General features: G+C 38.0%; 1 protein-coding gene across 26 annotated transcripts in view; it reads right to left on the bottom strand.

Annotated features, from left to right (window-relative positions):
- CLASP1 (cytoplasmic linker associated protein 1) overlaps positions 1 to 13546 on the bottom strand; it is a 162490-nt gene that overhangs the window by 39642 nt on the left and 109302 nt on the right. For 16 of the 26 annotated variants that reach the window (XM_066999387.1, XM_066999388.1, XM_066999389.1 and 13 more), the window contains 6 exons: positions 13436 to 13459; positions 12247 to 12491; positions 8591 to 8654; positions 7026 to 7189; positions 5996 to 6074; positions 5109 to 5252 (listed from right to left, as the gene is read on the bottom strand). In XM_066999387.1, coding sequence (XP_066855488.1) covers positions 5109 to 5252; positions 5996 to 6074; positions 7026 to 7189; positions 8591 to 8654; positions 12247 to 12491; positions 13436 to 13459 — 720 coding nt within the window. The remainder of the gene's footprint in view (positions 1 to 5108; positions 5253 to 5995; positions 6075 to 7025; positions 7190 to 8590; positions 8655 to 12246; positions 12492 to 13435; positions 13460 to 13546) is intronic. The other 10 variants (XM_066999390.1, XM_066999397.1, XM_066999399.1 and 7 more) reach the window with 1 other exon arrangement.

Below are 13546 nucleotides of genomic sequence, written 5' to 3'. Positions count from 1 at the left end.
GTCAACGAGACACGCAAGTTGTAGGCATATTGCAAAAATGCTGGAGAGCCCTCCAAGCCAGAGAGGCGAGGCCCTGCCTACTGGGGAATATTAAAACGATTTGCCATTCAAAAGCATTGGTGTAAATGCCCTCTCCGCCACTGCTACTGTAACAGGCCTTGGTCAGCAGTATTCATTGCCCAACGCTTAAGGATGAATGATGCCGTGTCAGCTCACCAGGAGTCTTTGGGCGTGCTTTTGCAGTGAAATTTCTGTCACAGAATTGCTCGACTCAGCCTGACACTAAATAGAAAATTCGAGCTCCAGCAGAGATTTTAGAGGTTTCGTGACATCAAGCTGCAAAGGAGTCCAATTTCATTTCCTTAGCAGTGTTTGCTCTTCTGTCTGTTGCTAGTCCTGTTATAGACACTGAAGCATTATTTTGCCCAAAGTTTCTTCAGGTTTTAGGTATCGTTTCCCTTTCAAAGTGACAATATTCAATATTTCTTGAGAAACAACATCTGGGACTACTAGTTGAAGAAATATCTGTTTCTTGTTTGAGCATATTGCTGCGGCTTTCTTTGAAATTTTCCAGACTAACTCAGTTTCCTGACTAATCAGTTATTAAAAGAATTGGTCCCAAACACGTTTTCTTTGGACATCTCTAGACTTCATCTGCAAGCTAAGTGACAACCCAAGGACCACCCTACTACCCCTTGGTCTGAGGAGGACTTGATCTTCATGAAAATCCAAGTAATACAAGCACTCTACTGAGCTTTTTGATTCACTACAACACGTCTAGTTTCTTACCTAGTCCCATGCACTGTCTGTACTCAAGGGCAGCCCAGCCAAACCCAGTTATAAGGGTGACAGTTGGGGAAAAAAAAAGTTTCCCCAGTTACGTAAGTGGAAGGCAGAACACGATGTGCACATGACACAAGGCTGCCCATAATGTGTAAAAATAAAATCAGGCTTGTAAAATAAAACTACCATATGAATGTTTCATCAACAGAGAAGCGAGGCAGGATACCTGGCACAAAGGACAATTTCTTCTTCCCTGAGATTTGTAGCCCAAATCATAATCATGCAAAACAGATCTTTTCATTTACTGTTACGAGCAGGCTGATTGCCAGGACAGCAGGCAGTGGCACTGGCCCTTCACCTTGGGAGGCCTTGTTCCCCTTCAACCTGTGCCAAGTCCAAATACCAAGATCCTGCATGCCCTCATAGACACCCCACCCCTCTGCGACACTGAGTGCTCATGTTTAATAAAAACTTCCATCCACCCGAGCCTTGGACACAAGGCTTCCTTAGGCTTTGGCCTGAGTCAAATTAGAAGCCCTCATTCATTTCCACTCCTAAATTGATGCCTCCTTTCCAAAATCAAAGTATTTTCTCACGCAGAGCCCAATCCTGCAATCCAAATTCAGTACGAATTTTACGTTTATAAGGATTGCAAAATAACTTTGCTAGCAGTATTAGTGATAGCACGGTGCAGTCACTGACCATGTCCTCAGACCGGTCATTAACTGGGTTACCATTTTGTGCTATTTTTCTGTGTGGTAATTAACTGCCTTTTGTAGAATGATTTCACCAAATCCTATATATATATATATATATATATATTATTTATTTTTTACAAAAATTCAACATAATTAACACCCTGTTAATAGAGAGGAAAACAAAATGCAGACACGTTTAGACACTAGTATTTAGCGTCACGTAGATCTATGCCCTGCCCAATGACATGTTCTGCTTAGGGAAAAAGCAGGATTCAGCTGCATGTGCAGAAATTACCAACAGGTGCTCTCACTGCATCCGAGGGCAACATTTGAACCCCATCTTAGTTTGCTGTGCAATGTAGCACAATCTGTTTCCACCTAATAGCTTTTGTTCAGCATAAAGGACAAATGTCTTTCACCTTTCTTCTACTGTTTGCAGGAAGTGACCCTTAACTTAAATGCATGGTAAACACCCAGAAGTATTAACCATCTTTAAAACAAGACAAATATTTACCCCCAACACATTGCAGATCACCTTATTTACAACTTAACGCCTGACAATAATTTTGACCATACATAATTCATTGCTATTTTCAACAGCTTAAATGGTTTCTACCCTGAGAGGGAATCATGCCATTTTGTCAGTACCAACTCTATGTTCATCAGAGTACTTTTTTTTCTTTTGGTAACAGAGTTCATGTTTAGCTAGATAGATATTATTTAATATGAGAACATAAAGCACTTTATGCACGACAGCATTTCCTTTGACTAAGTTTCTTTCTCATTTTGACTAGCTATAAAACATGAACCATAGTCCAAGTCAGACGTCAGACAGGTTAATCGTGCCCATTAAGTGTGCTTAACCTGTCATCATAAGAATATGCAAAGTTTATTAATAAAGACATATTGTTCAGTTTGAAAAAGGTCTTTGGACTAGATGCCACTTTTTGTTCTATTTTTCTCCAGTATCATAACACTATGGCGGGCTGGGATCTCCATGACCATCACATACAAAACAGTGATGGACACTGATATCACTAGTAGAAGGATAATCCTACTACTGGCTGATAATATAAGCCATTTCTTGAACAGATTCCTTGATTGCTACCATAGGATAAAATCTGCATGACAAATTGCCATGTGCACACAATAGCCACATGCTTTACATATTAACTGACAGCAATCTTTTATATATTTTGCTACTAGCATGAGCAACTTTGTTTTACCATCTCTAGTAAGGTAAAATCCAGACAGGATAGTATGGCCACCACACACCCAAATGCTACTTGCATTAAGATAGCATTCAGTAATTTAAATCTAGGTAAGAATCACAGTGCCTGTGTGACTAAGTTTCTTGTAGGAAGAGCTGTTGCCTTCACAAGCAGTTGAGCACTGGCATTGCTGTTCTATCATCAGTTGCAGTGGTATACAAGGACTAGACTACGACAGCCAAGACTCCTCAGTACCAAAAATAAAGTTGGCTCCTGTCTTTACAGGAGCTGAGTCAATTGCACGGATTATCTCAAATCCAGATTCTATTGGAAAAGTATCTTATTTTATAGTTGTTACAGGCCTCCTGTAGTACCTGAAACTCTGTAGTCTTAGTTGGTTCCCTTTCTACCCATGTTTAGACTATGACGATGTTTTCAATCGCATGGTCTGCTCTGCACTTAGAGAACCTCAGACCTTGAAGGTTATCTGCAGTAATCCCTTCCACGACAATGAATCTTCCTGATATAAAAAGCGGTACTTTTTTCCAGGTTGTAGCCTCCAAAAAATGGAGGACAATTTTAATTGTGTTCTTCAGAACATTTCACCTGTCTGGGTTAGCCCTTGTAATCCTGTTCGTTACTGCATAATGAATTTATTAGTCTGTTAACTATAGTCCTGACAGAGATTATGGCCAACGATTGCTTATAAATCCTTTCTAGCAGTGTTTCTTCTAAAGCCTTTAGTTTGTACTATGCTCTTAATAAAATCATAGTACAGCAACTGTATGATGAAATAGAGATCACCTGGGCATTCATTTTTAGTATCCTAAATTAGCCTAACTGTGCAATAATTTGAAAGCTATAGGCATCAGAGGCAAATCCAAGTCACGTGCAGATTTAATAAAGAGAATTTGGATTCAGTAATCTCTTATCAGCCCCCAAAGCCCAGGTACTGCTCAGGTGGAGCTTGTTGCAAGTTTTTACCACAGCTCTGCAAGTCTTTGAGACAGACACTGCACTGTGAACACACACTTCCCACACGATGACTTCACAGCTAACAGCCAAATTTTCAGCTGCTGCAGAGATACCGTTCACTCAACTTTGCATGCAGCAATGATGACCTCTAATGGTGGAATATTTCTTCTGCTGAGCAACATGCAAAACTTTTGCTATTTGCTTTTCAACGTATTATTCTAGTTAAATTAATTTATAACTCCCTCTTGCCTGCCACTAGCAGAGTCAACTGCTAGGGGTTTACTCGAACTGTAAAAGGGAAGAAACTGCTCTTTTGTTAATTCTTTCTGACTTTGTATACGAAAATATCAAAAGGAAAATGCACATTCCAGATTTAATTCTAGGAGTTAAGTCACTCTTTTAGGACTCTCTGAGACTACTTTGTACAAATTGCAGTCATGCTAGAGCAAATAACCCCTGGAGAAAGTCTTCTAAAAAATAGATGAGACATTTTTCTCTAGATCCAATCAAATGTATGCAAGAAAGCAAAAAGCGTGCACACAAAAAGCTTCTTTGAAGTCTTGCCAGCTATCAGATAATGAATATTGAATATCCTATATATTGAATTCATATATATTCACATATATTGAATAATGAGGTGCAGTACCTTTGATACCCAATGATCAATTCATCAGAATCAAATAATCAAAAATAATTTTATTTCTAAAGTTATAAAATACTAATCTAAGTGTATGTAGAGCATAAAAATTTCACACAATTTGTATATTCTGATATGACTTTTTCTCTTTTGTTTATTTATTATTATTTTGGGGGGAATTGGAGGTAATTTTAAGTTGTTACAGATGCCAAGTACATCAAACAAAGTCTCATTTTTCTCTTGGGAGAGAAGAGTATCACTACGTGCTCCATTTTAGCTTACCTGGCACTTGCATCTACAGCAACAAAAAAGAAAGAACAAGTTAACTGTACTATCTAGGACTGACCTAAATGTGTCAATTTTAAAAACTGTTTATCTCAATCTGGAAAAAAGAAAAGAGTTGAGAACCCTTGGTAGCTTACTGATTTGTTTAGTTTCTTTTAACAATATCACAATGCAGAAGCTGTGCTAGATTTCATTTCAGTCTACAAAGCATCTAAATAAACAAAAATCTATAGATATTTCCAGACTGCTCAATAAAAAGCACATTTTTAAACTGTGACCCCCTTTGTGTGGTAATAGTAGTTAAAGTCAGACAGCTAAGTACCTAACTAGATAAAAATATCTATGAAGAGATGCTTCAGAAATGTGTCTTTACTGAATAGGCAATTTGGTTTGGAAGGCAAGGTATGTATGACTCAAACCACTGAATTTTTAATTACCTTTATGACTTTTTTTTTTTTTTAATCTTTTTCTCTTTTTAGAAAGAATAACTACTGCCAATACTTCATCATTCTGCCTTACCTTTCTCACATCTGAGCTCTTTGGTTCTGTTGTCCAAGTTATAATTCTAGATACAGCAAGTCTTGTCTCACTGGAGTTCACAAAGTCTGTTGGATCCATCTGTCTTGCCAAGGACTCAATATACTTCAGGATAGCAACTTTCACCTGAGAAGTGAAGACTTATTTGTTAATACCATGAGCTGGCAAAAATAGAATTATCCTGTAATAAACAGACATTGCTGCAGATTGACAAGACTTATGCCTTACTTGGGAAAAAATATCCCTGTGCCATGTCTCCATGTCACATTTCAAAACCAAAAGCAACTTTCTACCCAGGAAAAGTTTTGTGTAGTGAGTCTGGAATGGCATATCAGAACTAGCTTAAAATATGTCCATTTGTGCAAGCAAATCACCACACTGTTTCCACCCATGTTGAATATTTTAAAGTTCTGCGGGGTGCTTCATGCCCATGGTTACTGTTCCAGGTGCCTCTCATGAGGCTGGAGCCTCAAAAGGTTTAAACTTTGGGACATGGGAGAAAGAGCACTAGTCATTTGGCATCCTGTACATTCCTGTCTCTGAAACAATTATGTATCATTTCCAGAGTTTACTGTGTACCTATAGCCTTGGAACGGCAGCCTCCTGAAAAACAATCTGCACAACAGTACGCCATTAAGAAGATTCAGTAACAGAAAGCTCTGTTTCTTCCCCAAACCCTACATGCATTATGTATGTTCTGTGCAACAAACACTTGTTAAGGTTTGCTTAGGGTCTCAGCTCTCTAGCTGTCCAGACTGAGCCTGGTCCCTGCTGTCCTGCACAGACAGGTTTCTTCCACTTTAATTATACCTGCCATGGCAAACTAAAATAACCACGTTTATGCTTCAGCGAAAAGGCCTGATACTGACCTTGAGGTTTGGTGTTTGGGTCTGATCCACAATAAACCTCATCAAAATGTTAAACTGTTGATCAAATGGAAAAGAATCCCTGTCCAAAGAAAACAAAGGCAAAAATGTAATGCTGCACACACTTCCAGGGCTAAATTAACTCAATACATAAAAACTTACATAACAGAGTTCAGCACCTATCATGCTTTTCTTCCTAAGTTTACCATCAACCATTCAGAGAAACTCAAGTTTAAGGGTCACCTGATTACTCTTTTAATACTGACAAAACACTGCTAAATCAATACCTTTATATGCTGTTACTCTAACTGACTTCTGTACACTTAATCCTGTTTTTGGCACACCTGCCCATCCCCTCTTCATTTCTTCCCTTATCTCTAGTAGCAGACTGGTTTCTCTTTCCCTCAGAGCTCCTGCCTGTTTTTGATTTCTCTCTTCTTCCTTTTTTCTTCTCTGTCTTGTTTCCTCCTGGATAACTAACTATTCCTACTAGTATGATCTCCTACTACTACTACTTATTCATTTATTATCTCTTTTCCAGGACAAGCTGAACTTAATTGTAACTATGTCCTGTGCCAGTCATCCTTAGAAGAGGGCATGGACTACAGAACTAACTGGTGTGCAAAAAGAAGTAGCTTTCAAGGTCTTATTCTGACGTTAGCATTATTGTTTGAACACATGTAAGATGCTCTGTACTTTGTGTTAAAGCACTGTTCATACTGTCAACACTGCAAACAATTATTTTCAATCAGTCAAAAAGAAAACTGATATCCAAACACATGCACACCAAAAAAACAAATGTGATCAGTTACACACTTTAATAGTTATGCTTTAAAGTTATCTATCAAAAACGAAGACCTTTTTAATTCTATGCTTTAAATATTGTGACATAGTTTTGTTCTCATTTATACTGGTGTTCCTTAGGATTGAGACCTCAAAATGTATGGCACTGCTGGCTTTCTACAACGTTCATCAGATGCCCTTCTGTAACCCTGTAAAAAGCTACAAAGTATTTGCCACCTGAGTACTCTACCTGGTAACATCCAGAGCTTTTTGAACTTTTGCTTGCACAGACCCCAGCAAATCTGCTCCCATTTTCTTTAGCAACTGTGTCAGGAGAACAAAAAGCCAATCCTGCAAGTCATCTTTATGAATGATGATGAAATCAACCAGGGTTTCCAGAAACATGCTGAAGACCTATAAACAAAACAACTGTCACAAAAAGGAAGGCTGTGCTTTAAATTGAAAATAATCAAAGGAGAGGGATTTAAAATACGAGTTGCAGAATGATTGTTATAGACAGTTTCATGAATGAATGATTTTAGTGACTACATTTTTTCGGAAAAAAGAGACAATACACATCTAGAATGTGCTGTATTAAAATACCACATGAAACAAATGAAGGAAGAGGGTAGAATACACTTACTCTCTGTTGTGAATTCCACGGCAAAGCAGGCCATGCAACAAAACAAACCACTCGTTAGCACGCAGTGATCAAACACAACTGTTCAGATGCAATTTGTCAACATAAAAGATGCATTCACTAAGAGTTCACATTTTCTTAACACAAAATACCTTCTCAGAGTTATTTAAAACATTATATACCTTGGATCAGATCCAGTTTCCTCTCATGAAAAGCAATGCTTTTAAAGTCAACAAGTCAGGAGAACTTCTCCAATCTTTACCAAGATTGGTATACCCTTCTCCAAACTTTACCAAGTCCTTTCCCACTTCCCAGTTTATTCTGACTTCCAAGACTCCAGTCCCACATGTCATCCCAAATACAGAGTTCAGAAAGGACAGTGGGCAGAAATGAACCCTGAATTTACAGCAAAGGACCAAACTTTGACTTCAGTTATATTGAAGCTATTTAGTGGCTGATATTCACACTTAAAACTAATGAATTTGCAGCAGTAATTCTCTAAAGGCAGTGAAGATGAGAGATGGCCACTGTCACATAGAACATACATTGGTCAAGTGCGTAATAAACTATCAACTTATCTATAAATGGGAAATATTTTGCAAACAAATAACTCTGGGTCTGAACAAGCTTATGGGCCCACCTTCACCATTCTCTAACCTGCTTCTTTCTAAGAAATGCCTGTAAATTCTGGGAACAGCCTTCAACTTCAAAGGACAATGTTAGAAAGAAGGCAAAGTGTGTATATTGTTGTTGTTTTAAAATAAATAAAACAGATCCAAAACAACATCTTGATGAGAATCCATACTGCTTGCAGGTATATACAAACCCCAGAGGACAAGACGCTTAACTATGGTTTATTACCCTTTAGACCTCACTCTATTGCATATCACCAAGAAAATCCCTAGAGAAGTACAGATAAAACTGAACCTCTCACTTAAGGAGCTGACACCCGAAAGGCATTAAGGTTTTGGAAAGCATGGAGTAATATGTTCTTAGCAACAGGAGACAGATTGAGACACTTGCCTACAGAGTAAAACAGATAAAAACTGAAATTGATAAATGCCAGTTTTCCCCAGCAGATGGCAGGGGTAGAAATAAAGAATATTCATCTTGGAACAACGTAAAACATACACACATGCTAATTCAAGAGAATGAGCCAGTCATCGTGATCTTACCTTGCTGTGAGGGTCAGCAAACATGCGAGTAAATATTTCACAAAGCCTTTTTAACTCGACTCGGCTAAAATACATAATAAGACAATAATATTAATGCTAAAGCTCCAGTTGCCAAAAAAGAGCTGATAAATAGTAACAGCTGAAATATCTAATTTTGTTTGTTTAAACATTACTTAAGTCACACTTCTAAAAACCCTTTTTCTAGGTGAAGCCTTAACTGGCATTGCAGCTGCTGTGATCACCAGGGTTATGACAAGAAATCCAATAAACATGCTTTAAACATACTTTAAAATCATGAAGCCACTTTATTTTCTGTTGCTTCCATTTTCTTCTATAGATTGCAGAAGACAACTTGAAAAGAGAGTACTTGGGAGACATTTCCTTTCTGCATATATCAAGGTTGCTAATTCACAGAAAAACTGTGCTTTTGCAGCTTAGGAATAGGTTCCTCAGGCTTCCTTTCTGTCAGGTATTTCAATTTTTCAAGTGAAACCAGAACTTCCATGCTGTTTGGGTATATACTAATCATACATATTTTGGTAGCTCTCAGTAGCTTCAATGAAATCAGTCTAGAATTGCATTGTATTAACATATAGCAGAACAGACTCCAGAGGCTGAGAGTAGACAAACATATAGAAATTGATGACAATCTATCAAGTAGGCAACCTACTAAATCAGAAGATAATTAAACTTCCTTTCCTATTAGTAAGAGATTAGGTGCTCAGTAATACTCTTTTTATACAGTTAGTAAAGAGTGGTCTGTTCATAAGATACCAAGCTTGAGTCAAATGCAAAACTCGTGCCAAAGCTCTTATTAGCAATGTATTGAAAAACACAAGTCCTACTCCTGCTGCAATGCAAACTGCCAAAGAATGTCAAAATTTTGCTTGTTCACTGTCCAAATGAAAACAGAGCAATTAGGTAATATTTCCTGCATACTATGGATGTGATTAGGTATTTTTCACAACTACTGTGAAACCAGAGTAACTACTGAAATGCACATTGATTGCTCAGAGAAGAGCTGTTTAGATCGTGATTACATATACCTTCTTTCCAGAAAGATGTTAATTTACATTTCACCTATATATTTTCAGATATATATAGCCAGAATATGAGTAGTCTATAACTGTTTCACGTTAGCTTGTTTATAGTAATAAGTAGTTACTGTAAACTATTATAGTAGTTTATAGCATAGTAATACATTTTTTCAAACAGATTTGTAATCAGATTTTAAAATGGCACAAAGACAATGGTCTGCCCAAGAGCTTGATGTAAAGAAAAGGTCCTTGTAACGATGCCGAAGCAAGCTGTCAGCTTCATTCAGGATGAGACCGCGCTGTCTCTAAACTGCCCTGCCATGCTCTCTTCATACAGACTGCTGCTCTCCGAATGAACTATTTATTACTTTAATATTAATTTCTTTGGGGACAACTGTTATACGAAGACAGCATGCGTAAGCATCTGTTTTCCAAAATCTTGCTGAGGTGACAAAGCAAGCGCTAAACTGAAAAACAAGCAGTGGAAGAACATTTCCTTAAGGGATTTGCTGGCCTTGTGTTGTTCGGAAGGCCTGACTGGGGAACCCTCAGAGAACTAGGCCACACGAAGCTAGATGAAGCAATGAGGATAGGTGTGTGCTTTGCAAGCTCATCTTTCTGGATATATAATTCACTGCTTACATAGGATCTTTCAGATCCGAGTACTAAAGTAAACCTAGCCACATCACTGCTTTATGTTAAACTTGTTATACCACAACAGAAGATACCAGGTTTAATTAAAGACAGACAGACTTGCCACTTGGACTAATGACCTTGGTGATGTTCTCCATGATGCCGTGAGAACACGGTGAAGCAATCTGATCATTAGTACAGACACCAAAACAACCCTGAACTAAGGTGTAAGCAGAACAAAAGCAAACTGAAAGGAAATATAAAGAACTAAAAACAGTATCATTTTTTTTAAAAAAATAACTCTGCAGGGTGTAGTTTCTGGGAAAGGTTTATAAACTATTCAGAATCAGTGCCAAGAAAACTTGCTAGCTTAAGGGACTAGTGACAGCAGCACAATTCAAACACTGCAACCAGCAGAAATGAAAACAACAGTTTAGTTCTATTGGCATTTCTGCTAAGAATTACTAATGTGGATAAACAGTCCATCGCCCGATCTTCTCAGCATTTCCTGCCTTGGAATTATCACCCAACATATACAAAACCTTGGTTACTCTCTTGCACTTTTGTGGCCCAGCCAGAGTCTCACCCAACTTTTTCATGCAAGTATATGAGGTGCCACAGTTTTTTCAGACAGCTTGTTAAAACAAAGTAAAAGAAAAAAGACAGCATTCATGTAGGAAGTATTTTTAAAATACTCATAAATAGACCACATCAAAAGGCATCTCTGACCTAGGAACTGTAACTACCATATTAAAAACCTGAAGCACTTCCCACTTACAGACTGCATCACATCATGTGAAGTGCTAGAATATACTTACTATGGCAGGAGAATAACCTTTCCAGACTAGCTCTCAGTGCATTTTTATTCAGCCTGTTATCAAGGGCTGTCAAATATTTTCAGCTAGTGTGAAGACCTTTTAAAAATGAAACAACTGCATAAATCCAAGAAGGTAGGCAGTAAGCTATTCAACAATCATTTATAAACTTGGTCATAATTTAAGTTTTATATAAAACTTATATTAATTTATATTAAGTTTATAATATTCATAACAAAAATTAAAACATCAGAGCTATTTGTGAATGCTATCTTCAAGGGAGCCAAAAGAAGCAACTTGTTTCCAAATTCTTTCACCATAAACTTAAGAGTAAAAAGCCTGTGGCATGAAAGCCAGTTAGTTAATGGGATTTGCTGTCTATAGCTAGCATGACATGGCTGTATTAAGTCTCCCTGTGACTACTGCGTAATTCTAAGATCTGTTTTAATGGGTGACATGCCAAAGGCGTTTGAAGGGTTTATTTGGCTTTCTACAAGGTGAAAATGTCTCTCTCCTACTACAGTTTCAGAGTTGGTACACCTACTTCATTGCCTTAAGAAATTTCCCTCTACATTGTAAATTACACCATTTACAGGAGACTCAAGTTTCTGATATAAGATTTTTCAAGAGTTAGAAATAATTAAACCTGATGTGCTCACAAAGAGTCACAAATAATTATGCCTAACTCAGACCTCCTAAAGAGCCAAAGAACACCCAACACACTGAGAACATCATTTGATCTCATCTTTGAAATACACACACCCTGAGTGGTTTTTAGAATAATGAAGTGTTTGCTTCACCAACTAAGCTGCTGGGAAAAAAAAGTACTGAAGATTCAAACGGTCTAATGTAAAAATAGTACCACCCTTGGAGTAAATTTACATTACCATCATTGTGGGAAATCTCACTGTGCTGCAACAAACAGGAGGCAGAAGGCAGAGCATAGAAAACCATATGCCTGAGTCCCATCTACATTACTACTACAAATTTCACACAAACAGTAGTGATGACAGCTACATTTTTTTCTGAAAGCAATTAACTCCCACACTGTGGAGACAGCTTTCACAGCTGTTAAAGGTACTATCTGTCTACACGAGGCAAGTACATATACTGACTTCTGGCTATAGCCATCTCCCTTGAATGACAGACAGTACAAAGCTACGAAGGTCACCTCAGCGTCCGCTGGCTTTTCAGTAAGTTCTGAAGACCTATGAGCCCCTCCTTCCTTTCAGACCAGTTGGAGCTGGCACAGTGGTTCAGGACCTCAGCCACATCTTCAGTCTGCCGCAGGTAGTGTGGAATGCCCCCATTCCTGGAACCATAGGAGCGCTCGGAGCAAGCACTTGATGCATCACTGTTAGCGTCATCATCTGAGTACATCCCATAGGGTTCATATCTTCTTCGCACGGGCTTTTTCTGGAAGAGGGGAAACTCAGTGTAAGTAAATTATATATAATTACATCAATTCCCAAAGAAAAGTGTTCTATCTATAACCACTAACAAAGGAAGATTAATGCTATTGTTATAGTGACATACATGTATATAGATAGATGTCACCGAGCACTGCCTGCTTACCTCTCTCAGTAGAGCAAGACAGATCCCAGTGATTTCAGGGAGAACATTAAAATGAATGGGGGAGCAAGGACTGCCTTCCCCAGCACAAGAACTAGATACTTATGCCCAGTGGAATTAGCTACAAGTAATGAAAACACATGTTGTTTTATTGTAAATAAAGGTCAGTTTCATTGTTACAGATTGTGATGATATAATCTCTATTTCAAGAAAAAAGATAAGGAAGAAAAAGCTGAAGGAATCTGTGCCGGCATGCACAGTCACTTTGATGTTGATAATGAAGTGACTCTAGAAATGCACTGGGATACAGGCCATCACAATTTCTCTGTTAGTTTGGGCAAGATTTTTATTTATTTATTTTAAACAGAGGTTCCTAAGGGAGTTGAGTAATCAAATCCCACTCGTTTCCATAGCATGGCATAAGGGGACCTAATTCCCTTAGGTAACATCTTGAACAACCTCAGTACTTACAGAATGGGTGTTACAATAATTTTGATAGCAAAACAAATTGTATACTACAATGTAAACTCTTAAATGAACCTAAACAGAACAGGATTGATACAACAATGTATCAGAGAAGATTGCCTATATTCTACAGTGTTTGCTACAGAATTCCTTCCAGTGTCCAGTCCTGCAGTTCTCAGACTTGTGAAGCCAGCAGAGTTTTGCTTCCACTAGGACTGCAGGAATGAAGCGTAGAAATTAACTCAAGTGCAGTATCATGGGTGTTAGCAACAGGCTGGGGAAAGTTTGAAAGTAGAAATAAAAAGTCAAGAAAGCACTAGTACCTTGCTCCTGGAGTCTCCTAACAGCTGTAGAGGCAGGAAAATATTGAAGGGTGGGAAAAAGCATAGAGAATTATGTCAGAAGCTTATGTAGGGTTTTTGTTTTTGCAACAA

This window comes from Anser cygnoides, chromosome 6 (genome assembly GCF_040182565.1).
Source record: "Anser cygnoides isolate HZ-2024a breed goose chromosome 6, Taihu_goose_T2T_genome, whole genome shotgun sequence".
Classification (NCBI taxonomy): domain Eukaryota; kingdom Metazoa; phylum Chordata; class Aves; order Anseriformes; family Anatidae; genus Anser; species Anser cygnoides.
The sequence above is the reverse complement of the archived record's forward strand: the minus strand, read 5'-3'. Positions and strand labels throughout refer to the sequence as shown.